The 24,504-nt window shown below is 40.1% G+C and overlaps 1 protein-coding gene across 3 annotated transcripts in view; it reads left to right on the top strand.

Moving 5' to 3' along the window:
- The window catches only part of ILRUN (inflammation and lipid regulator with UBA-like and NBR1-like domains), a 127,238-nt gene that overhangs the window by 83,588 nt on the left and 19,146 nt on the right, over positions 1-24,504 (top strand). For 2 of the 3 annotated variants that reach the window (XM_082849057.1, XM_082849058.1), the window contains exon 4: positions 18,220-18,323. In XM_082849057.1, the coding sequence (XP_082705183.1) occupies positions 18,220-18,323 (104 nt within the window). Of the gene's footprint in view, positions 1-18,219; positions 18,549-24,504 lie in introns of all 3 variants that reach the window. The other variant, XM_082849056.1, reaches the window with a different exon arrangement.

The raw sequence follows: 24,504 nt of genomic DNA, 5'->3' as shown, positions 1-24,504 counted from the left end.
ACTTTAGGAAACTAGAAAAATAAGAGCAAATTAAATCAGAAGAAAAATATAGAGTAGAGCAGAAGGCAGTGAAATTGCAAATAGAAAATCAATAGAGAAAATCAATAAAACCTAAAACTGGTGTTTTGAAAAGATTGATTTAAGTCAGTAACCTCTGGCCAGGCTAAGAAAAAAAGGTAGAAGATACAAATTACTAAAATCAGAAATGAAAGAGAGAACATCACTACAGATCCCATGCACATTCAACAGTTAATAAGGAATATTATGAGCAAGTCATGTTGGTAACAAACAGATGTAATGCCCATAAATTTGATAACTTAGGTGTAATGGACCAATTTCTTGAAAGGTGCAATCTGCCAGAGCTCACCCAAGAAGAAATAATCTGTATAGGCCATATCTATTAAAGAAATTAAACCAACAATTAATAACCTTACAAAACAGAAAGTGCTAGGCTCAGGTGAGTTCACTGGTGAATTCTACCAGACATTTAAGGAAGAAATTTTACCACTACTCTGGAATCTCTTCCAGAAGAGTGAAGCAGAAAGAATACTTTCTGACTTATTCTATGAGGCCAGCATTACCCTAATGCCAAAACCAGACAGACAGTACAAGGAAAGAAAATCATAGACCATTATCTCTCATGAACATAGATGCAAAAGTCATCAACAAAATATTAGCAAATCAAATCCAACAATGTGTAAGAAGAACAACATATGCTATGACCAAATGAGATTTATCCCAGACATGCAAGGCTGGTTCAACATTCAAAAATCAATTAATATAACCCATTACATCAACAGGCTAAGAAGAAAAGTCACATCTTCATACCAATAGATACAAAAAAGCCATTTGTTAAAATCCAACACCTATTTGTGATTAAACTCTCAGGAAACTAGGAAGAAAGGGAATCGCTCTCTACTTTATAAAGATTATTTACAAAAAATCTTTAGCTAATATCATACTTAATGATGAGAAATTAGAAGTTTTCTGCTCAGATCAGAAGTGAGGCAGAGGAAAGTCCACTGCTTTTCAACATCGAACTGGAAGTCTTTGCTAGCGCAATAAGACAATTAAAGCGAAATAAAAAATATTCAGATTGGGAAGGAGGAAATAAAACCATCTTTTTTTTTTGCAGATGGCAAAATTTGAAAGAATCAACAACAAAATATCCTGGAACTAATAAGCAACTATAACAAGGTTGCAGGATACAAGATTGATTTACAAAAATTAAACGCTTTCCTATAAACCAGCATGAACATGTTCAATTTGAAATTAAAAACACATTACCATTTATGTTTTTATCCCCCCAAAATAAAGTACTTAAGTGTAAAGCTATCCAAGTGTGAACAAGATCTATACGAGGAAAACAACAAAATTCTGATGAAGAGAATCTGAGAAGAACTAAGTAAGTGAAGAGATATTTCATGTTCATGGATAGGAAGACTCAGTATTTTCAAGATATTAGTTCTTCCCAGCTTGATGTGCAGATTGAACACAGTCCCAATCAAAATCCCAGCAAGTTATTGTGTGGAAATCAACAAACTGATTCTAAATTATATACAGAAAGGCAAAAGACCCAGAGTAGCCAATTCAGCAATGGAGAAGAACAGAGTTGGAGAACGGACACTCTGACTTCAAGACTTCCTATAAAGTAACCAAGATATTGTGGTAATGGTGAAAGAATAAACAAATAGATAATTGGAACAGAAGAGAGAGCCCAGAAATGTACTGACACAAATATAGTCAACTGATCTTTGACAGAGGAGCAAAGACAGTACACTGGAGAAAAGGTATTCTTTTCAACAAATGGTGCCGGATCAAGTAGACATCTACATGTAAAAAAATGAATCTACACACAGGTCTTACATCCTTCACAAATATTAACTCTAAATGGACTATAAATCTAAACATAAAATGCAAAACTGTAAAACTCCTAGAAGATAACATAGGCAGAAACCTAGATGATCTTGGGTACGGCCATGACTTTTATTGGTTGTGCCTCACAGCTCATCAAACTAGAGCCCTCAGCAGTGAAAGCATGGAGTCCTAACCATCAGACTGCCAGGGAATTTCCCATGACTTTTTTTTTTTTAATTGAAGTATAGTTGATTTACAATATTGTGTTTCAGGTGTGCAGCAGAGTGAATTGATTATAGGCAATGAGTTTTTAAATGTAACACCAAAGGGGCATGATCTAAAGAAAGAATTGATAGGCTGGAGTTCATTAAAATTAAAAACTTAAGTGCTCTGTGAAAGACAGTGTCAAGAGAATGAGAAGACAGGCCACAGACTGGGAGAAATCATTTGTAAAAGACACATCTGATAAAGGACTATTATCCAAAATATACAGCAAGCTCTTAAAACTCAATAATAAGAAAACAAACAACTCAAAAAACAAGCAAAAAAGAGTTGAACTGACATCTCACCGAAGAAGATATACAGGTGCAAATAAGCATATAAAAAGATGTTCAACATTTTGTCATTAGAGAGTTGCAAATTAAAGTAAGTTACCACTACCTACCTGTTAGAACGGCTAAAATCTGGAACACTGTCAATGCCAAATGCTGGCAAGGATGTGGAGCAACGGAAACTCATTTATTGCTGGTGAGAATGCAAAGTGGTACAGTCACTTCGTTAGGCAGTTTGGCAGTTTCTTACAAAACTAAAATATTCTTACCATATTTATAGCAGTTACATTCATAATTGCCAAAACTTGGAAGCAATCAAAAACATCTTTCAGTAGATGAATGGGTAAATAAACTTTGGTACATCTAGACAGTGGAATACTATCCAGCATGAAAAAGAAATGAGCTTTCACTTCATGAAAAGATACAGAACACCTTTAAGTGCATATTTCTATGTGAAAGAAACCAATCTGAAAAGGCTACATACTGTATGTAGCCAACTATGTAACATTTTAGAAAAGGCAAAACTGTGGAAATAGTGGTTGCCAGGGGCTAGGGGAGGGAGGGATGAATAGGCAGATCACAGAGGATTTTTAGGGCAGTGAAACTATTCTGTGATACTATAGTGGTGGAAACATGTCATTATACATTTATTAAAACCCATAGAATGTGCAACATAAGAGTGAACTCTGACATAAACTATGGACTTCGGGTGATAATGATGTGTCTGTGTAGATTCATCAGTTGTAACAAATACACCACTTTTATGTAGGATATAGATAGTAAAGGAGATTTTATGTATGTGGAGGCAGAGAGTATATTATCTTCTCAGTTTTGCTGTGAACTTACATCTTCTTCTAAAAATAAAGTCTTAAAAATAATGAAGTCTATGAAAACTTATTTTCAGTAATAAAAAATAGTAAACATTAGGAAATAATAACTTTCTAGGTCAAATGGTGTCTGAAGGGGCTTTCCCAGATATGCAGTATTTTAACTAAAAAGATTCAGATTGGTGACAGGGTATCACGTTTCCAGATTGCAGTAAATAAGCATAAACTCTGGTTGAGCATGACTAATGCAGTTTGGCATGAGTTGAGGGTTCTGTGTGCAAAAGAGTGGGAGGTAGATTGAAGGTGATGGTACTCTGAAGCATATTTACACCCACAGGTCATCTGGAAGAGAGATGAGTAGCTGAGTGTCATGGCCCAGACTAAAAGGCCCAATGCATTGTACCTCTGCTGTGAGAGGGTGGTGAGGGTGGCTCCCTTCGTAGGACTGGGAAGTCCCAATGGCTATGAGTGAGTCCCAAGACCCCCTGTGTGTGGATGCTGCTACTTTAGTCTAGGGATTAGTAGTCATTCGTTCCCTCAAAGCTCTGTGCCCAGATTCAAGCCAGGAAAATTTTGGGCCTGTTAATAAGGGCCTGCAATGGAAATGAAGAGGAAGGGATACTTAGGAAGATTGGGTAGGACCAAAGAGATGAAGAAAGTGAAAAATGAAAGGAGAATGAAGAAACATTTAACAAGTTCTGCTTTGTCTCTGTCTGACTCTGACTTGTCAGTGAATGTGACGTCTGTAATGTAGTTTTCTTAGGAGAGAATGTTGAGGGGAAGGGGTATCTATTTTCTTTGTGCTAGTTCTCACATTGGTCCAGCTAGGATGATGATGTTGACTGGGAGCAGTTTCCCTGAACCCAGAAACAAAGCCCATCCTCTTTTAGGAGGAGGGGGAAGGGAGAGTTGATGTAGTACATTATCAGAGATCTCACCAAGGATAACTAATTACCATCAGTAATGCTGTTTTACCCTTTTTGTCCATGATTATGTCAAAGATAGCGTTTGAGTTTTTTAAAAAAGACAGATGGGGCTATGTCTTGTTATTAGGCTTTTTAGTGTTCAAAACATACATATACCTCTGCAGAAAGATATCAGTCCTAAGTTAAACCTTACTTTAAAGTACATGTACCAAGAAGAACAGACCTCTTTCTCTCTTTTTTTAATGAAACTACTTAAGGTTGAATTAAGTAAATCAGTTGCTAGTCTAAAATTTGACTTTCTGGTTCTTGAACTAAATACTTGGAAGTACTTCTTCTGTTCAAATATTCTATTTTAAATTACCCTTTGGTAAAAGTACTACAGATATGAAGAAGCACCAAGTGTGTCGCAATCAGATTGGTTGAGAAATGCAGTAGAAGTAGTAAAGGAATGAGAATTCCAGCCATTTTTCTCCCTATTTGCATGTAAAATGAGCAATAAATGTTAAGCCCTTTTATCCAATGTTACATTTAAGTGCTTTTCAAAGTTAATGCAAAACGATTGTTAAAATGCCAGTTTTAATCTGTATATTTTTTTCCAGTTACATACGTTTGGCTCTTAATGTGCTATAGTTTTGATTCCCTGTGTTACCCTTAAAACATAATTATACTTTGAGATTTAAATTAGCAATTTAAGTTGCTTAAATGTACTTTCATGCTATATTTTCTGCAATTGTGCTATCATCCACTCAGTTATACTTTATTAATAGGCTATAAAATTTCAAATTATTAAGATGTTAGTATTTCCATCTTTCCTGCCAGGAATAGTTGTCTCCATAAGTACTCTCTCTTTCCTGGTTGGTGGAACATTCAAAACTGACCAGGGGGAAAAAAAAAGTGCTGCCTGATGTTATAGATAAGTACTAGTCCAGGAGTTAATAGATCTGACCTCTGGTTTTGATTCTGCCACATAATAGTGATTGACCTTGAGCAACTGATTTAAAGTTACTGGGCCTCAGGGTTTTGTTTGTTTGAATTGTGGTGAAATACACATAACAATTTACCATCTTAACCATTTTTAAGTATACAGGTCAGTGGCATTAAGCTCGTTCACATTGTTATACAGCCATCATCACCATCTATCTCCAGAACTCTTGCAAAACTGAAACTCTGTACCTATTAAATAATAACTCCTCTTCTCCCTCTCCCTCCAGCCCCTGACAGCCACCATTCTACTTCCTGTCTCTGAATTTGACTATCTGGGTACCTCATATAAGTGGTATCACACAGTTTTTGTCCTTTTGTGACTGGCTTTTATATCAGTTCATGTTAAAGTTTCATCCAAGTTGTAACATGGCTGAGAATTTTCCAACTTTACAAGGCTGAATAATCCATTGTATGTATATCTCACAGTTTTAAAATCATTTATCTATCAATGTACACTTCGATTGCTTCTACCTTTTGGTATTATGAATAATGCTGTTATGAAAACGGGTATACATATATCTCTTTGAAACTCTGCTTTTAGTTCTTTTGGGTATATACCTAGAAATGGGATTGCTGGACCATATGGCAATTCTATTTTTAATTTTTTAAGGAAATGCCATACTGGTTTCCATAGTGGCTGTACCATTTTACCCTCCCACCAGTGTGCAAGGGTTCCAGTTTCTCCACATCTTGCACAGACTTGTTATTTCCTGTTTTTTTGACAGTAGCCATCCTAATGAGTGTGAGGTAGTATCTCATTATGGTTTTGATTTGTGGTTCCCTAATGATGAATGATATCAAGCAGCTTTACCTGTGCTTTTAGGTCCTTCAGTTTGTTCACGTCCTTTGCCCATTTTTCCCTCCAGTGTGAATACTTTTATATAACTGAGGGAAAATAAGCCACATATTTTGAAGATGAATCCGTTGAGAAGATAATAGTAAATTTTTAAAAGGAGATTTCTATAGTCAGTTGACTATTCCATTCACATTAAAACTCTCAATTGAAAAGGGTTTTTGTTTTTGTTTTAATGTACAAAGAGCTAGCATTGTTTCTGTGGTAAGGTAGATGTCCTGGATGACCCATTCAAGAAGTTAGCTTAGTCCAACTTAATGAAGCCCATCTCCTTCGTGTACTGTTGGGAAACACTGGTGGTACATATTGAGGCTGTACTTTTGGATCGTACTGTGCAGGTTTGAGCAGATGCAGCAAGAGCAAGAACCTTGGCCTGATTTTCTTGGATGGTTCCATTAGAGCTGCTGGTGACCCATCTTGCTTTCTCATATGCAACGAGGCAAAAGGCCCTTTGCCCATTTTCAAATCAGGTTATTAGTTTTATTTTGTAGGAGTTCTTTATATATTTTGGATATTTGCCCATTATCAGATATTGATTTGTAAATATTTTCTCCATTCGGTGTTTGCCTTTGCACTCTGTTGATTGTGTCCTTTGATGCACAAAAGTTTTAATTTTGATGTAGTCCAGTTTATCTTTTTTCTTTGGTTGCCTGTGCTTTTGGAGTCAAATCCAAGAAATCACTTCCAAATCCAGTGTCATGAAGCTTTCCTTCTGTTTTCTTCTCAGAGGTTTAGTTCGTACGTTTAGATCTTTGATACATTTTGAGTTAATTTTTGTATATGGTGTAAGGTAAGGATCCAAATTCATTCTTTTGCATGTAGATATCCAGTTTTCTCAACACCCTTTGTTGAAAAGACTTCCCTTCCCCATTGAATGCTCTTAGTATTCTTGTCAAAAATCATTTGACCATAAATGTGAGGGTTTATTTTTGAGCTCTCCATTCTATTCCGTGGTCTATATGTCTTTCTGCCAATACCACACTATTTTGATTACTGTAGTTTTGTAGTAAGTTTTGAAATCAAGAAGTGTGAGACCTCTAACTTTGTACTTCTTTTTCAAAATTATTCGGCTCTTAGTGATGCTGAGATTAATCAAAGTGTTCAAGTGGTGACAGCCTGATCCCTCCAAAGTTCCTCCCCATCAACCAACCTTTTGTCTAATGGTTTTGTTCATTGATTATTGCCTGAATCATTTCAATTAGGGATTACAAAGTGGCAATTTTTTCCCACATATATTAGCTAGAGTAGTTTTGGGTGGAGGAAACATTTATTTATCAACAATGACTTATTTTCCTGAAATTCAGTTTTACAAATTAGGCTAGATTAAATGCTTAGTTCTTTACCTTTAATTGCCAGTTCTTTAGAGTAAGGGTTTGGTGCTTTATTTACTTTCAGTGAAACTAGTGAATGAAGAGGAGGATCAAATATTATATTCCCTTTTTATAGGTATCATAAACGCTTAGATTTTATATAGGAAACCTGTTTTACTGTCATTGGTAGAGTCCTCCAGCGACAGTTAGACATAGGCAATCATCAGACATTACTCTTAGCATTGAATCTAACTTCCAACAGTGCAACACAGTAAATATTTTTTTAATGTCACACTGCTAAGTATTTCTGCATAAATAATTTTCTTTCTTTTTTTAAAAATAATTTTCTATTCTGTGTCAGTCACCATCCTAGGAAAATTATTATTATTATTATTTTGCAGTACACGGGCCTCTTACTGTTGTGGCCTCTCCCGTTGCGGAGCACAGGCTCCGGACGCGCAGGCCCAGCGGCCATGGCTCACGGGCCCAGCCGCTCCATGGCATGTGGGATCCTCCCGGACCGGGGCACGAACTCCTGTCCCCTGCATTGGCAGGCGGACTCTCAACCACTGCGCCAACAGGGAAGCCCGGAAATTTATTTTTAATCTCCAATTCTTACTCTTGTCCCCCTTTGACCTAGCGTGTTGGTTTTTTTGTTTTTTTTTTCTTGAGTATGTAGAACATTTCTGTGATCCTAAGTCTCAATTTAGGAATGGTGTATTTAGAAAGGTCTCCCTCCTGTTCTGTCCCCTTCAGATAGTGCCTTCCTCTTCCTATAAGTGCTCATTTTTATTTATTCATTTATAGATTATCCATTCAGTGTTGCATTTTGTTTTGTTTTACAGACACCAGCAAATGTATATAAATGTGTCCTTTTTCTTACAAAGAAGTGTCATGACTATAGATGTTGATCTGCATCTTACTTTTTTTCACTTCATAATTATATTCTAGAGATCACTGTAGAAATATTCATTCATTTTTATGGCTGTGGCGTATCCCCTCAGGTAGATATGTCTTCATTTTTCTAGCTTAGTCCCCACTGATGGACATTTGAGTTATTTTAAACTTCTTCCAATGTAAAATTAAAAAATCCTTTGGAGAGGGGCTTCCCTGGTGGCGCAGTGGGTGAGAGTCCGCCTGCCGTTGCAGGGGACAGAAGTTCGTGCCCCGGTCCAGGAAGATCCCACATGCCGCGGAGCGGCTGGGCCCGTGAGCCATGGCCGCTGAGCCTGCGTGCCTGGAGCCTGTGCTCTGCAACAGGAGAGGCCACAACAGTGAGAGGCCTGCGTACCGCAAAAAAAAAAAAAAAAAAAAAAAAAAAAAAATTCCTTTGGAGATGTAATATTGGCACACATTATTGTTTTACATGCCTTGAAACAATAACTATAGATTGGATTGATTAAAAAATTTTTCTTGCTTTTACATATAATGTAATATTATTAATTTTCCTCCTCCAGCTTCTTCCCCATTTCTCTGCTCTCTTTTATAGCAGAAGTCCTTCAAACATTTAGTATCAGTAATGGCTATCTCCACCTCCTGTTTCCTAGTCTCACGAATTTTTTCCATTCAGGCTTCTGTCCCTACCATTCCACTAAAACTGCTGCTCTTTTCAAAATCACCAGTGACCTGCATGACACTACATCCAGTGCTTTGTTCTCAGTTTTCAACTTACTTGATTTATTAGCTGGATTGGACCCACTTAATAACTCTGTTTTCCTTGAAACACTTTTGTCATTAGGCTTCTAGAATACTATATACTCCTGGTTTTTCTTTATTCTTGGGGCTGCTCCTTCTCTTTCTTTTTTTGACCTCCTTATCATTGAATTCACTCCTCTTTCCTTATATTATCAGCTGGTGGGGAGGGCAGTTGTACAGGAAGGGAAGACTGGTAGGAAGGGGTGGAGTCTCTGCTTCTAGGAGTTGAGGCTGGGAGGGGGAAGAGAGGAAGGCGTCTGGGTTCAGAGATCACCTGAAACAAGCCTGTAGTCTGACAAAACCAGATAGACATACGTGGTGAGGGAAGACACTCCAGGTGACCTGTGGGATGCCGTGCGGTAAGAGGGAGGAGGGAAGCAGCTTCTGTAAGGTTGGGTTCCTGCTGAAGGATTCTGAGGAGGCTCTAGGGAAGTGGGATCAATTTTGGATTGGCTGCTGTTTCTGAGGCAGGACTAGAAGTGAGGATTAATTAGGGCTTGGTGCTATCGTGGGTGGCAGTTGGGTATCCTTAGTAATAGATGGCTGTAACAAAGCTGGTCTGGGAGCGTCGTTGGTAAGAAAGCAGTAGCCACTCAGAGAGGGTCATTATAGCATTTTACAGCTGCTGTATGACCTTGGGAGAAATAGTGTTTCCTGTTTCCTTTGTACCTGCCTTTATCTGTGTCTGTCCTCCCAGCCCGATTAATGGCAATTTGGGTTTTTTCCCCCATTCTGAGCTGATTTCATCTTTTGTCTCAGACATGTTTTCACTCTTTGTTTCATGGCACTGATTTTACTGGGTTTGGGAAGTAGGGATCCTTATTTCCTCAGACCTGAAGTAAATAACTAAGTGATTCAATGATCGTGATTACCTGCCCCCCCACCCCCGCCACACACACAAGTTAAGGCAAAAGCTCATGTGTTTTTATTTTTTGTAATTTTTATTTTTGTCTGCATTGGGTCTTCATTGCAGTGCGGGTGCTTCTCTTGTTGCAGAGCGCGGGCTCTCGCTGCGCGGGCTCAGTAGTTGTGACTCACGGGCTCTAGAGCGCAGGCTCGGTAGTTTTGGTGCAAGGGCTTAGTTGCTCCGCGGCATGTGGGATTTTCCTGGACCAGGGATTGAACCCATGACCTCTGCATTGGCAGGCAGATTCTTAACCACTGTGCCACCAGAGAAGTCCCTCATGATTATTAAATAGGGCATGATTTGAAAAAATTGTGAAGAGGAGTAGTCTCTTTTTTGTTGCCATTTCTGCTTTTCTTTCTGAGCCCCTCTTCCTATTATGGGCACTGGGGACTCCTCACTGTCTTGTCTTATCCAGGTTTCCAGTGCTCTTTCCTGGGCTTCTCTTTATCTTCTCCCCTTTGTGAACTTGTGCCCGTTGGTTGATCTGATAATGGCGTTAATGTAGCTTAATATGTTCCTTTAGGGGGCATTTGCATTTTAAAATGAAATTCTTGAGAATAATATGAAACTAAGGAATAAGTCTTTAATGCACACTGTGGCAAGATGGGGTGAGGAGTGAGAATGGATAGGGAAGCAGAGCTGAGTAGAGGCAGCCCTTCAACAGTCACTCTGCTGTAGATGGGGCCTGGGCCCCAGAAAACAGGAGTTGTCCTCTGAGGAGCTAATGAACTGGAGTCTGGCTGTCCCATCCTCCCCCGTAGATGCTGAGGTAGGTGTTGTGTTCATAGAGAGTGAAAGTATCTGAGTGCCTGGGCAGGTGTCATGAGAGCCAGGCATGTGTTGAGTAAACAGTGTAGAAAAACAGACTGGAAGTTGAGACTGGAAAGAGGCAGACACAAAAAAGATACTCATAATGTTGACCTTTGCACTACTTACTGTAAGGGCATGTTTCAGGCCACTAGTTTACCAGTGCTCAGACTCTCTCCTTTCAGGCCTCTCTCACTGAAGCCAAGCAGCACATATCCAGCCTTCCTACTCTAGAAATGAAATGTGAGCCCGTAGCTTGTAGCCCAGCAGCTGACTAGAGCCTGTTTACCTCTACAGACCCAAGTGGTTTCTTAATTCTCAGGGGAAATGTGGGGTTCCTGTTGAGCTATGAAGATGAGTTGAGCTTTAGGAAGGATTTGAATTTGCAACCTCCAAATCTAGAAGTGGCCTCCCTGGTTATCTTGTAGGTACATGCAGGCTAAAGCTAGCCTGTGTCTCCTGGTGCTCTTACAGCTCTTAGGGACGAGCCCAAGGTAGTTGCTCTAGAGATCAGAAGCCTATAAGATTTCAGTCCTAACCACAGGTGGAATTACTTTGAGGTGTCCTTGTAAACTAGATTTTTGAAGGTGGTGCTTTACCGAGTCCCCTACCTTTCCCCTTCGGAAACCCAGACCAAGTGGAACCTATTAATGTGGCAGTTTATTGCTTGCTTTTTGTGGCTTCCATTTGCATCTTCTGTGTGCCAGAGGCAGGCTCTGGAACTAGTCAGGCAGCTTCAGCCGAACATCCACGTCAAGATGGTTCATTTGTGCAGTCATTGCTGTTCCCCCTGTTTGAAGACTGTTAATGTCTTTATGGCACTGCTGAGAAGGGGTTGCACTGGAAGGGCAAGATCTCCCTGCAGATGGGAATGACTTGTGTGTCCAGTTGATGATGTGGTCTTTTTGAGACCTCTGAAGAATTGAGTGCGTGACAGCCCCTCCTGCCTGCCCTGCTACAACCTTGTTCTACCCCCTGCTAGATCAAAGCACTCTCCTTTATAGTCACTTCACTACAGAGAGAATTGTTTGTGTTGGCTCTGTTACAACTTTAACTCTTAGTGTTTGAAAGTACACTTTTTAAATGCTATACTAATTTCTTTTAGTAAACTTTACTTTGGAACAATTTTAGATTTACAGTAAAGTTTCAGAGGTGATACAGAGTTCCCATATACCCAGTTTCCCCCATTGTTAGCATCTTACATAATCATGGCACACTTGCTAGAATGAAGACATCAACATTTGTACATTACTATGAGCTCAACTGCAAACTTTGTTTAGATTTCATCAGTTTTTCCACTTAGGAATCTTCTGTTCCAGAAACCAGTCTAGGGTCCCATATTGCACTTAGTTGTCATGTCTCCCAGTCTCCTCTGGTCTGTGACAATTTCTCAGTCTTTTCTGTGTTTTTCACGACCCCTGATAGTTTTGAGGAACACTGGCAAGTATCCTTTATATAAAGTATCCTTTATAACAGCGGACCTCAACCTTTTTGGCACCAGAGACCAGTTTTGTGGAAGACAATTTTTCCACGGATGGGGGTGGCTGTGGTTTTGGGATGATTCAAGCACATTACATTTATTGTGCACTTTATTTCTGTTATTATTACATTGTAATATGTAATGAAATAATTATACAACTCACCATAATGCAAAATCAGTGGGAGCCCTGAGCTCGTTTTCACTTGCCACTGACTGATGGAGTTTTGATGAGTCTGCAAGCAGTTGATTTATTATGGTCTCTGTGCAGTCAAACCTCTCTGCTAATGATAGTCTGTATTTGCAGCCACTCCCCAGCACTAGCATCACCGCCTCAACTCCACCTCAGATCATCAGGCATTAGATTCTCATAAGGAGCACTCAACCTCGATCCCTCGCATGCGCAGTTCACAGTAGGGTTCGCGCCCCTCTGAGAATCTAATGCCACCGCTGATCTGACAGGAGGCGGAGCTCAGGCGGTAATGCGAGCGATGGGGAGCGGCTGTAAACACAGATGAAGCTTTGCTTGCTCACCTGCCATTCACCTCCTGCTGTGCAGCCCAGTTCCTAATAGGCCATGGACAAGTACCAGTCTGTGGCCTGGGGGTTGGGGACCCCTGCTTTATAATGTCCCCCAGTCTGAGCTTATCTGATGTTTTCCACATGGTTAGACTGATGTTATGGGTTTGGGGAAGAATACTGTGAAGGTGAAGTGGCCTGTGGGGGTGGAGGGTACTTGATACTTGCATAACATCACTGTTGATATTAACCTTGGTCACTAGGTTGAGTAGTTTGTTTGCCAGTTTCTGCACTGTAAAGTTACACCTTTTCTCTTTCCCTACTCTATCACTAAGATAGAGTGGGTGGGAGAGTGTGTAGAATTTTGTTTTTTTTGTTTTTTGAATTTTGTTATTTTTTAAAATATTTATGCCCTGCCGGGTCTTGCAACATGCGAGCTCTTTTTAGTTGCAGCATGCAAACTCTTAGTCTCAGCATGCATGTGGGATCTAGTTGCCCGACCAGGGATTGAACCCGGGCCCCCTGCATTGGGAGCGCAGAGTGTTACCCACTGAACCACCAGAGAAGTCCCTGGGGGGTGTATAGAATTAAGCTCCACCTCTTGGAAGGGAGAGTATCTTTATATATTATTTGGAATTCTTTGTAAGGAAGTTTGTCACTTCTCCTTCATTTATTTATATAACTATGGACTCATAGTTAATAAATATACTCATGTATATTTATTTTATAGTTGGAGTTACAGTCCAGTGCTACATTATTTATTTTGTTGCCCAGATTGTTCCAGCTCCAGAGGGAGCTCTTTCAGGTGGCTCCTGTATCCCTTTAACCTGCCCCTATCCTTTTGTGTTTTGACCACTTCCTTACTTTCTGGTACAACAAGATGTTCCAGGCTTTTCTTATATTTTCCATGCCCCAGCCCTAGAATCAGCCATTTCTCCAAGAAGCCCTTGTTCTTTTTATTGGAGAGTAGTATTTAGAAACTTCTGAGCACTAGGTATGTTCATTGCTAGCGGGGTATCATTACTTCTAGGCCATCTTAGCAGATAGGGCTAGATAGTATATGTATACATACTAACCTTTGTATACAGACATATCTATAATTGTTTCTGTGTTTCGTTTATATTGATGTCTCTGGCTTTAATCCAGTACCACAGGGTTTATTTTAGAATTCCTTCTTTGCTTGCTTTCCTGTAATATCCTTCTTTGATAACGAAAAACCTTGCTCCCACCATCCATTTACTTATTTGTTCAACCCAGTATACCTGTACCCTTACTGTACATATATTGTAACCTATATTCCCACAAGAAACAAATTTAGCAGTTCTAATATTGTACTGTTTTTAACAATTCTATTTTAGTGGACAAATCATAGGTACTTGTTTACATTTATTATGATGTGATTTGACCCATGATGCTAGCTTTTCGATATATGCAAATGTTTTTAATATTCTTACCATAATCTGAGATGTCTTTGTATGTGAGCATGATTGATTAAGATTATGGACTTGGGCTCAAAGTAAAATATTTTCCTTTTACTCTACACTTCTCATAGTCTAAACTTAAGAAATAAAAGGTTATGTTCTCTCGTCAGTAATTTATTACACATTTCTACAAAAGGAAATGTATACTTATTATTAACAAGGTTTATACTTATTATTAAAGGTTTTATCATATGTAAAAAGGACAAGTTGAATGAAATAATATTTACAGTACCTTCTAGCTCCAAAGTTCTGTCTCAGGTGCTTTTTAAAAATTACTTTAAGCCAAGACATTCTAAAATTGGTTTCTCCATTGGCTTACTAAGCCCTGACTGTGTAGGCTTGGCACTTGGTTTTACTTTCTTGGCTACTTTTCTAGGACACCATTCTTGTTTCATATGTCTGTCAGTAAAGATACTAAAATGGGACTGACTTAACTATAGGTTTCATTCCCTGGGCACTTGGCTTCCCAAATTCCTGTTGGGAAGAAAAATTACGGGTTTAAAAAGCTATACTAAGAGCTGGAAGTTCTTGGTCATCATCATGGCCAACTTCTAACTTGAAGTCTGATCTTAGGCCCATCACTTTTACCTCCAGACCTCAGATCCTTCATCTAGAAAGTGAAGCAGTTCCATTAGATGACCCCTAAGATTCCTTACAGCTGTGATTTTATCATCAGCAATAGTGAAATATCTGGCTGGCAGTTTTAATCTTAGTAATTAAGGTGTTCTGACAAGAACTAGAAATGGTCAGCCTCTGAAATAAGCTTATTGGGCTCATCTTCATCCTTTTTATTGTTTGATTAAAAGAAACCCACACACACTATGTGTGGGATGAACACGTTCCGAAATGTGAGGTCTATAGGTAGTACCTGGAGGGCTCAGAGAGTACCATGTAGAAGGCATGGTGTACTGTTCATAATGACCCATCACGATAGTAACTTTGGAGGATCAGAACTGGAATTTTAATTATTGGTGTTTATAAATCAGTGACATTCCTTTTACAGCTACTATGTAGAATCTGTGAACAGTACAGAAAAATAGCCAAGGTGAAGAGAGTGTGGTGGCTTTAAGTATGATAAGGCCCAGTGAGTTGTGTTAAAGAAGCTTTAGTTCTCAAAGCCAGGGGGGAAAATGTCATTAGTCTCGTACTGCTAACAGCCTTCAGAACAGTCTGTCCTTTCTCATAAGCATTTAGTTTCCTGAGCTAAGAGAACAAAGACTATTACCTGTAGCTGAGTATGCTAAACATACCATGTACTTACAAAAGGATTTTGGAAAACAGACAGACGGGTGGAAGACAAAAGTAGGAATTAATGTACTGTAAGACAAGGCGTATCCGCCTGGAAGAAATGAATAGTAGAGTGAAGGAATGTTGCCTTTGGTTAGAAAGCCTAGAATAAGAGAGCGCAGAATGAGTCTCCCTCAGGCTGCCTGCCATTGAATTGTTTTTTAAGGCCCATATCATATTGCTTTATGAGATTGAGCAAGTCTTCAATAAAAGTCATCTGACCCACCATTACTGGCACTGTTACAGATTTCTAAGTGAAATGGTACTCTGCCTTTGTTTACAGTGTTAAATCAGCAGGTTGAACTTTCTTTTTTTTCTAATAAATTTTTTTATTTTTATTTATTTTTGGCTGCGTTGGGTCTTTGTTGCTGTGCGCGGGCTTTCTCTCATTGTGGCGAGCGGGGGCTCCTCTTTGTTGCAGTGCGTGGGCTTCTCACTGCGGTGGCTTCTCTTGTTGTGGAGCGTGGGCTCTAGGTGCGCAGGCTTCAGTAGTTGTGGCTTACAGGCTCTAGAGTGCAGGCTCAGTAGTTGTGGCGCACAGGGTTAGTTGCTCCATGGCGTGTAGTATCTTCCTGGACCAGGGCTTGAACCCGTGTCCCCTGCCTTGGCAGGCGGATTCTTAACCACTGTGCCACCAAGGAAGCCCAGGTTGAACTTTTATGATACTAGTTTACGTAAAGATTCACATTTGCTTTAATGGTAAGTGTGTCTGGGATGTATGCCTATTCCTGTGATCCATACTAGTGTTGCTAGTGGCTTTCTTCCTCTTCACAGGAGGTAAAAAGAGTTGCTCATTATAGAAGTGAACAGTAGATGTCACTGCATCTCTACTTACTAAGGTTTTGGCTCATAGCTGTTTGGATACAACCAAGTTCTTAATACAGCTTCCAAATCACTAACCTTAAATCGAGTATTTATGGCTCTCTGACACTTAAGATCCCCTTCCTCAGCTGTAGAACCCAGATTGAAAATTGAGAACAAACACAGCCCAAGAGTTTTCCTTAGTTTCCTTCAATTTCCTTTTTAGTGTATTTGTTCTAGGCTTATATATTATACAGTAGTCCACCACTTATCTGTGGGGCATATGCTCCAAGACCCCTAGTACGGATGTTGAAACCACAGACAGTACTGAGCTCTATATATACTGTGTTTTTTCCTGTACATACCTACCTATGATAAAGCCTAATTTACAAATTAGGCACAGTAAGAGATTAACAACAATAACTAATAATTCAGTTGAACAGTTATAACAATATACTGTAATCAAAATTATGTGAATGTGGTCTCTCTCTCTCAAAATACCTTATTGTCCAAATTTAATGCCTTTTCCATCTTAACTAAGCACTTATCACTCACTGTGGCTCTCACTTTTGCAGTACCCGATTGTGATTGTCGATCTGATAACTTAGATGGCTGCTAAGTGACTAATGAGCAGATAGCGTATATAGCGAGGATACGATGGACAAAGGGATGCTTCACATCCAGATAGGATGGAGCAGGACAGTGAGAGATTTCATCACACTACTCAGAACAGTGCGCAATGTAAAACTTATGAATTGTTTACTTCTGGCACTTCCCATTTAATATTTTTGGACCACCATTGACATGGGTAACTGAAACCATGAAAGTGAATCATGGGTAAAGGAGACTACTGTATTTCCATGTAGCTAACTGGTGAAGTTTTATCTGCCTCTTCCTGTCAATCTTATACCACTTGTTTAGGAGCCTGAACAATTTTTCATATTTGTTTTCAACAAGGTTCACACTTAAAAGCTTCTTGGCCTTTCTATAGCTTGCTTTTTGAAAACCTTCCATCAGGAAAGTAGATGCCACTGTTCTCTGAATTGAGGTGCTGAACATCAAATTGAAGTGCCGCTTACTTTATTCATTTCTTTTTGAACCCATGGCTTTGACAGTTGAGGAAATAAAGAACTGAACTATGACCAAAAGTCCGACAGTGCATCTTTTAAAACAAATCTCTTATGGTTTCAATGTAGATGGTAGGGTTTCCCTATCTGACAGAAAGGCAAAGTTGGTATTAAATTAGATTATTTTATCAATAGAAAGTCTCAGGCATACTAAATTTTGGTATCTTTTGAACACATAGATGGTGAAAATAGCCAGGGTGATATCTGTTCTAATATGTCAGGATTAGTGCTGGCTTACAACTGTGTCCTGGTGTAATTAATAACTCCCTCTTTTACTCTCAGTTGTCCTAGTTTGGGCAGGTCACTCTAAATTGCCCCAAAGTGTGTGTGGGGGGGTGTTGATAAGTTGCAGTTTTAGTAATTATAAGCATTATTTTTGACTCAAGAGTTATGCCTGCCCTGAGTTTTCTGAGTTAACCATGTACAAAATAAAGCAAAAACCGCAAAGAGCTTGTAATTCTGGAAAAATAGCTTTTGGGTTTCTATATATTGATCATTGTTCTCTGGAGTAATGATTTCCAAAATATGGTTATGCATCAAAATCAACTAGTAACCTTTTTACAGATAGTTTCATGGGTCTCACCACAGACCTCTGCTGAATTTGTACCAGAGTATGAATTTGACGTTACCAAAAATGTAGAACTGCATGCAATGCAAATGTACTGGATAACTTTGTCAGTAAGCTTCTAAACTAGCATGTAGAGAAACATTTCTTCTTATGGTTTGGGTGGTGTTTGGGGTTCTCTGTGGTGGCTACTTTGAGCCTTGAGGGTATGCCTGGCATTGACATGAATTGCCTTTTTGTTTCAGATGTCATCTGGGTCATTCTCAGTGTGGAGGTGGGTGGACTTTTAGGAGTAACGCAGCAGCTGTCATCTTTTGAAACGGAGTTCAACACACAGCCACATCGCAAGGTAGAAGGAAACTTCAACCCGTTTGCCTCTCCCCAAAAGAACCGACAATCAGATGAAAACAACTTAAAAGACCCTGGGGGTTCCGAGTTCGACTCGATCAGCAAAAACACATGGGCTCCTGCTCCTGACCAAACCGAGCAAGATGAGAATAGACTCTCACAGAACTCTGTAAATCTGTCCCCCAGCAGTCACGCAAACAACTTATCAGTAGTGACTTACAGTAAGGTAGGTGCCCTCGGAGAAGAGGAGAAGGGGTAGGTGGTGGGCCTTGGGATTTGTGATACTCCTTCATGGCAAACCTAGAAGCCTAGAATGTTCTTTAAGACTGCTTAGCTCTCCTGCCAATGCAACAGCACAAAAACCTACCCCTTCTCCCCTCCCCCCTCCCCCATCTCCATGCCCTGTGGATGTTACTCCATCCACATTTATAATTTACCGCTGTCTCTCTGCTCTGGTTTGGGTGCTGAAAGAACAGAGTTCTTTACCTTTAGCGTTAAAAAAAAAAAAAAAAAAGAAAGTCAAAATATCACCAGCCATTCTTCCAGTGTAAATGCATATACCAAGTGTAGAGCAACAGCACACCTTTGGAATTTGTTCCTGCTGTGTCTTTTTGGTTTTGGGTGGGGTGTTTTTCCTGAGGAAATAGACCAAAAAAAAGCTCAATTATTTATCCTAATGTTGTATCCTATCCAAATGTTGTTGGGCTTCCACTTTATTTACCTAGTCTGCATGTCTTCTTGTTGATGTCTTTCCAGTCTCTTATGGCCCATCTACCTCCTCACCTACAACCCAGAGTGGCTCAAGTGATATTTTGACTTTTCATGTGTGAGGAATGAGAGAATTGTTTGTTAAGTTAATCATGATTTTAAATATTCTGATTGTTCTAAGACAGTCTTCTAGGTGTTTGATTTCTTGATCTGTTTCGCTATGCTTGATGATTAAACAGCACCTTCCATACTCCGCCGAGTTGACTATGGTTCCTGGTTGTTGGTTTTGGTAGGTTGAATAAAGCCCTGATGCTAAGCGCTAACTGTTGTAGGTGATTTGTGTGACAGGGCCTGTGAACATTCCTGTTCGTTCTTCTCTGATTAATAATGTGGTGTATTAGGCCCAGCCTCCCACCTATATAATCGTATAACTGTTAAGTCTTTCCTTGCTTTGTGTTGGCATTCACCCTCAAATTTTTAAAAATAATGTTTATTTGAGGGACAACTCACTCTCTTGTAAGAATGGCATTTTTCTGACCAGTGCTTTATATGTGGTCTAGATCCAGAGGCAAATTAAGAAAAGAAACTTGGTGATATGAATTCTCTTTCTCCACAGGGACCAGTAAGAGGGACTTCATTCAACAGTAGTGCAACAGGATTGATTTATTGGTTGGATGGTCATTATAAAGGATTGTGTGGAATCATGTTAGTCATACAGGATATGAGAGAAGTAAATTGGCAAGGCAATAAATGGCTTATATTTGAGGAAAGACTTCACATCTTAATACTCTAACAAAAGATTTTCCACTAAGTTCCTATTGCTCCAGATTTTTCTTCCTTAAATTTAACCCTCCAGGGTATGACTGTTCTGGGTGGTATAGGCCCTAGGCTAAGCATGCACTGTTAGAAGGAGAACTTTAGGGCAGTTGAGTGTAATGGGAAGATGAGAGTTGGAGGAGGCAAAACCAGTTGCTCCAGTGCTTTCTGTAATGGAAGCCCCTTCACCCAACTGTGAACTCCCTGGCTTAGCTATCACTGTAGTCTTAGGAGAGGGCTGGTGTTCCTGGCCAGTGCACTGCACTCTTTTTCCTGAGTGTGAGCCTGTTTGTTGTTTTTCACTCCTTTAGGGCTTTAAGGACTGATGCCTTTTAAGTCTGTCATTGCCCTGGCCCAGGGTGAGGTGGGGGTTGTCTGAATGGATTACCTACCAGCCTTAATTGAGGTCCTGCCATGCTGCTCTTTTTTGGAAGGGCTGGGCTATGGTGAGGCTATTGAGATATTTCTTGAGGTTGATGAACTCATGGTATGTTATGTAATTTTTTTCATGAACTCTGTAGAATCATTTAGAAATAACATTTTCAAGAACCACAGAGAAAAGGTTCTCATTGGAGACGATATACAAGACTGTTGCCTATAATGCATTGAGAACATGGCACTTCGACCCCAAAGAGAAATCGGAGCCTCCTTTTCTTCTTAAGTTAAGCAGTCCTCTTAAAGCAAGTCCTCTGAAAGCATTTCTGGCTAAAGTTGAGTCAACTCCACCTCTTAGGGCTCCTTAGAAATGGGGTAGGGTATAGATAGTTATCAGAAAGTACTTATTAACACATTTCTGCACTGATGTACAGAGCAGTGTAGATTATTGAGTAAGGAAACTTGAAGAATAAAAGAAGTTATCCCTACCAACCAGCAGCTCACAGTACAGTAGGGGAGATGAAACATGCATACAATTCAGTCAAGGTGAAGTATGAATTTGGTCAGTAGAGCACAGCACAGTCAAAATGTATAATTTGTGTGCATGGCTGGGGGTTAGAGTTACATAAGGCAGAAATGAAGTAGAGATGGAGTTGATGGAAAGGGCTTTTCAAAGAATGGACAGATTTGGAAAGACAGGAAGGATGATGGTAGGAGAACAGTTGAAGTGCTGAGGGCAGAATACTGAGTAAGGGATGTGTGGTCAGGAGATACGGGTGATGGACAGTGGGAGATACATTCAGTTGGTTGCAGTGTGTTCCTTTGGATGAAGTAATTTGATGAAAAAATTTGGGTGAAATAATTACAAATGGCTTCGAAAAGAATTGGAACTATACTTAAATGAATACCTTAAGGCAGAGATAATTCATGATTCTAAGCATTTGTATTTGGCTTGAGAATATAGATTTATTTATTTTTAAAGGCAAGAATACTTGAGGTTCTGAAGGGCTATAAGTGGCAAGATCAGGTATATACTAGAGTTATGTTTTAACCGTTCCTATGTGCCAGGTAAGTGCCAAGTACTTTACATGTATCATCTTCATATTTTGGTAAGAAAATAAAAGCTCCGAGGGGCTAAGTAACTTACCTCAGTATCACACAGCTAGCAAGAGGCAGAACTGGGATTCACATCCAGGCACCACGTTACTAAAGGTATTAGTAGGTGAACCTGGGCTTTCCTTAGATCTTCCTGTTGGGATGGAGGCTGTGTTGAGCGAAAGCATTAACTGAGTTGATGAGCAGTGTCATCAAGGTGTGAAAGAAGCAGAGTTGAAATAAGATAAGTGGCTCTAATGTAAACTGAGGATTGCGTGTGGCGTCTTTTTTTTTTTTTTTGAAGAGTTCCCCTGTTTATTGAGTCTTTAAAGTAGTGATTTCTTTTTCTGGTTGGTAAAAATAAAAACTTTTTAAACTCTCAGGGTGTACCAACCATGTGGGCTTAATAATAAATAGCCCTTTTTATTTATGAGTGAGTGGAAAGGATGAGAGCCCCCTAGAGCGCTAGAGTTGGGGCAAGTGTGTTCAGTTCACACCAGGTGCCATCTTTATTGGATGGGTTGGAGGAGTACCTGATGCCCTGGTATCAGGGATCACTGAGTTGGCAATAGATCTGATTTACTCTAAAGAAATTCCCTGCCTGCCCTGAAGGCTGGGAAAGAACATGACGCTCTTGGAAGCCCATGACCACAGTTTTAGTAGGTAGATAGTTTCCTGCTGTCTCCATAGTTACAGTTTAACTTGCTAAGGTTGGTAGGATGAAATGAAAAGGTTGCTTCATACATCCTATGTGAGGGTTGGGTGAATGTCAACATAATGGCCTATCTGTCAGTGCCAGGAACTGGACACCCCTGGAGCCCTTCCCCAGCTACCCTTGAATAACCCATAAACTCTCCGGACCCAGTGCTCTGTGCCACAGGCAGGGGTGGTGGGGGGAGAATGGGGGAGCTCTGGGTGGGAACGCCTGTCCCAGCTCCATCCCACAACATCCAGAGGGCCTGGGCCTTCCCTGTGTGAGAGCTGTCAGGGAGTCAGAAAGGTGAGCAAGTATATGTTGACCTGCTCCAAGGATTCATAAATCTGACTCCATGCTTTTGTTAAAGATTGGCTGGCCTCATTGTCAGCTCAGTTGTGGCTGACCTGTCCCAGGTGAACAATCAGACCAAGTATTGGTGAAGATTAGGTGCTGTTTTAATGAACGCTTTTTATGTGATTAGCCCAAGAGCCTCTGAGGACAAACAGTCACAGTAGGGTAGGTGTTCACTCTATGGACTCAAGGCTAGTCTTGCAATGAATTCTAACTGTGACTCATCTCTGGAGGCTGGGACAGCTTCTGTTTGGACAGTGGTACAGTAGCAAAAAACAATCTGTAGAGGTGTGGAAGGAGAAAATAAGTCGTATTGAAATTAGGTACTTCTTTTTCTTACTTGCCAGTAATTTTCACAATTTCTTAATGTTTTCTAAGAAGGCCTTACAGAGGAATAAGACACCAACCAAATGGTCTTATTCAGGACAGCTGGGAATAAGAGTGTGACACCAGGGTGTTCTTCAGGACAACCCAAATGCTTTGCTTCCTTTCTCTGAAGAGTAATGATTTACACTGGGGGAGCTGAAAAGAATCCCAAATTCATTTATTTTGTTACTTGGACTATACGTCTTATTTTGTGTTTGCTCTTATTTTTTTAAAAAAATGTTTGGAGCTGGTGTTTGTCATACTCTCCTCCTTTAAACTGATTACAGCCTGAGCCACTGTTATTACTTCCGCCAAGTGCTGGTTCAAAGGAGAAACGTGTTGTTATCTTTGGGAGAGGTTCCTCATGCTTGTCAAGCGTCAGTCCCTGCCGAGTGCCATCTGCCCTGCCTGCCCACGTTTGCACCTGCTTTTCCTCCTCTCTCTCTCTGACAGTCACCCTTTAGTGTGTTTTGGATCTGGAGCTAGAGAAGTTAGTCTGCTTTTATTATATCAGAAATCAACTCTCTTCTAACCTGCTGCTGTCTGTGTTGACTAAGGCATGGAAGAGTTAATTTCTCTCTGTTTAGGTTTAGAAATGTAGTAGAGGTTACAGGGAGAGGTTTGGAAAAGGCAAATATTTTGCTATATGGGCCTGAGGATGTAATGGCTTGTGGATCTTATTATCTACTTTGAAGTAGCCAATCAGTTTAATATAATAATAAGGGATGAGTTTAACAAGGATGGGCCCAACATCTGCTCAGTTCAGAGCGCACTGAATTTGACCCAAAAGCAGGTGGTTGGTGTCCTTAGCTGAGCTAATGGCAATAGAGGGCAGTATAACCTTCCCACTGCCATGAAACCTGAGTCTTCGTTCTCAGGTGCAGACCCTTTCCCTGAAAGGTTTAAAGATGGCTCAAAGAGAAGCTGGAAGGAAAACTCGTGTCACTTGATATTCTATCCAACTTGTGTTCTCCTCTGGCAAGGGACAGGTAGCAAATGCACATTACTCCCAGGTGGCGGCCACGGGAGTGCAGTAATCAGAGCTGTAAAGCTACCGTTCATTAAGCACTTACTATGTGCCAGGCACTGTGCTGAGGATTTTTTAAATTTAATTTTTATTGTTAAAATGATCAATGTACATAATTTAAGGAGTCAAGTAGATCTACAAAGTTTATTACAAAAAACGCTAGTCACCTCCCTGCCTCCCAGCCCCCAGTATTTGTTCCCCAGAGGCAGAGGCAGCAGTTTGACATGCATTACTTCATTTAGTCCACACAACAGAACCATGATACAGGCACTGTCATTATCCCTATTTACAGCTGCTGAGACTTGAGGTTCACAGGTTTCATGACCTGCCCAAGGTCATGCAGCTAGAAAGTGGTAAAACAAGGATATGAACAAAACCAGTTGTTTTTGACTCCTGAGCCTGCTCTCTTACGATCCACTACATTGCTTCCTAGTTACAAATAGTGTTCAGGTATGTATTTTTATCAGCTGAACTGGCAGCTGTGGGCTAGGGAGAGCATGCATGCTTTCTGTAGTACACTGCTACATTTCAAATGAGGATCAAGCCAATTATTGGCCAGCTATTATGTGACTTCTCTACTGCTAAACCCCTTCTCTCCACAAGCTGTTATCTATGGAAGCTACAGAAATCAGCCTTTCTCTCCAGCCTCTATGAAGGGAAAAGATTCCCTAGAACCTCCATGGTCACTTGGGTTTAGATTTTTGGTGACATTGAAATTTCCGTTAACTCACTTTTGTGACAGCAGCA

Source organism: Leucopleurus acutus (genome assembly GCF_964270905.1).
Source record: "Leucopleurus acutus genome assembly, chromosome: 10".
NCBI lineage: Eukaryota > Metazoa > Chordata > Mammalia > Artiodactyla > Delphinidae > Leucopleurus > Leucopleurus acutus.
This window is presented reverse-complemented; position numbering and strand designations above follow the sequence as displayed.